This window comes from Eimeria maxima, genomic scaffold, assembly GCF_000499605.1.
Source record: "Eimeria maxima Weybridge genomic scaffold, Emw_scaff1633, whole genome shotgun sequence".
In the NCBI taxonomy this organism is placed as follows: domain Eukaryota; phylum Apicomplexa; class Conoidasida; order Eucoccidiorida; family Eimeriidae; genus Eimeria; species Eimeria maxima.
In genome coordinates, this window is record NW_013564559.1 from 5,001 (window position 1) to 6,952 (window position 1,952).

Here is a 1,952-nt window from a genome sequence, read left to right on the forward strand (position 1 = left end):
GCCCATGATGCGCAGACTGATAAACCCCCAAACATAAACCCTAAACCCTTTCGCATACTCCCTACACCCTAAACCCTAAACCCTAAACCCTTATGAATAGTGTTTAATAATATTTGTTGAGTAGCTCGGGTCCCTTAACAGTAATAAAGTTAACAATTATGAATAGACGAAATAAGGGTTTAGGGTTTAGGGTTTATAAGTGCTTGTTAAGTAATTCAGGTTCCTTAACAGCAATAATGTTGAGAATAATTATTAGGGTTTAGGGTTTAGGGTTTCTGAATACTTATTAAGTAATTCAGGTTCCTTAACAGCAATAAAGTTGAGAATAATTATTAGGGTTTAGGGTTTAGGGTTTATGAGTACTTATTAAGTAATTCAGGTCCCTAAACAGCAATAATGTTGAGAATAATTATTAGGGTTTAGGGTTTAGGGTTTATGAGTACTTATTAAGTAATTCAGGTCCCTTAACAGCAAGAAAGTTGACGTCACATTCAGTTGCTACTGCCTTAGCTAAGAGTGTCTTCCCTGTACCAGGGGGACCAAATAGGAGACACCCTCCTCTTACACGGACACCTGCACAGCAGCAGCAGCAGCAGACAGCAGCAGCAGCAGCAGTAGCAGCAGCAGACAGCACAACAGCAACATACAACTCCGTACACACTACATAACACCACGAGAACACACGCAGCAGCTAGCTGGTACTATCCTTACTGGTTATCTAGCTGCCTGTTCAGCTATCTACATAGCTAGCTAGCTAGCTAGCTAGCTCTCTGCTTAGCTGGATAGCTAGCTAGGTAGGTAGCTAGGTAGCTAGCTAGCTAGCTAGTATATTTACCATCAAATAGATGAGGATACTTAAGAGGAAGAGAAATAAATTGTTGAATTTCTTCTTTTGCTTTCTGCATTCCTCCAACTTCTTCCCAACGAACGGGAGGAATACGAGATACAGGAATTCCACCCTCTATACACATAAACCCTAAACCCTAAACCCTAAACCCTAAACCCTAAACCCTAAACCCTAAACCCTAAACCCTAAACCACTAAATTCTAAACTCCAAATGCACGAATGCCCTGAGACCCTCACCGGAAATTGATTAACCTCAAACCCTAAACCCTAAACCCTAAACCCTTGAGGCCCGTAGTATGGTACTAAGGGAGGAAGACTGACCAGCTAAGAAGGGTTTTACCAAATTTCTTATTGCTGCAAACCCTCACAAGACACGGGACAGATAGAACAGGCATCTGCAGAGGAGGGTTTAGGGTTAAGCGTTTAGGGTTTGAGGAGAGCTAAGCATCAGGGATTAGGGATTAGGGTTTAGGGTTTAGGGTTTACCCTTGGGTGAGAGATGTAAGAGTTGACTAAGGACTATTAGTCTGTTGTCTGTCTCCTCTGTTGTCTCCTTCTTAGGCAAAATACGTAAACAGGTGTCTCTGCTGCGTTCTGCTGCTGTTGCTGCTTTTGCTGCTGCTGCTGTTGCTGCTGCATCAAGGAGACTGCAGAAAAGACGCTGCGCTTCCGCCAGGGACAGACCACTGGTCAGCCTGCAGCAGCAGCAGCAGCAGCAAGACACCCACAGCTAGACCCTGTATCCGTGCATGCATTCAGGTGTACATATACATTAGCAGCAGCAGCAGCAGCAGCAGCAGCAGAGGGTGTGTCTCCTTACCCAGCAAATTCTTTTGCTGCTTTTTTTTCTGTCTCTTTATCATTAAATATAAATCCTTTAGAGACATTATTTAGACGATTAAATACCTAAAAAAAAAAGAAGAAAAAAAAAATTATTTTGTCTCCTTTTGTCTCCTGCTTGTCTCCTTTTGTCTCCTTTTTGTCTCCTTTTTGTCTCCTTTTTTTACCCTACTTATCTTTTTATCCCCTTTTATCATTAATATATCTACCTGTCTCCTTTTTTATCCTTTATATATATATATATATATATATATATATATATATA

At 41.2% G+C, this 1,952-nt stretch overlaps 1 protein-coding gene across 1 annotated transcript; it reads right to left on the reverse strand.

The window, feature by feature from the left end:
* Positions 1 to 433: 433 nt before the first annotated feature.
* On the reverse strand, positions 434 to 1,242 carry EMWEY_00054360 (hypothetical protein; the record flags this gene model as incomplete). Its single annotated transcript, XM_013480121.1, has 3 exons — positions 434 to 573; positions 836 to 961; positions 1,188 to 1,242. The coding sequence occupies 3 exons, from the start codon at positions 1,240 to 1,242 to the stop codon at positions 434 to 436; spliced, it is 321 nt and encodes a 106-aa protein (XP_013335575.1).
* Positions 1,243 to 1,952: the final 710 nt, after the last annotated feature.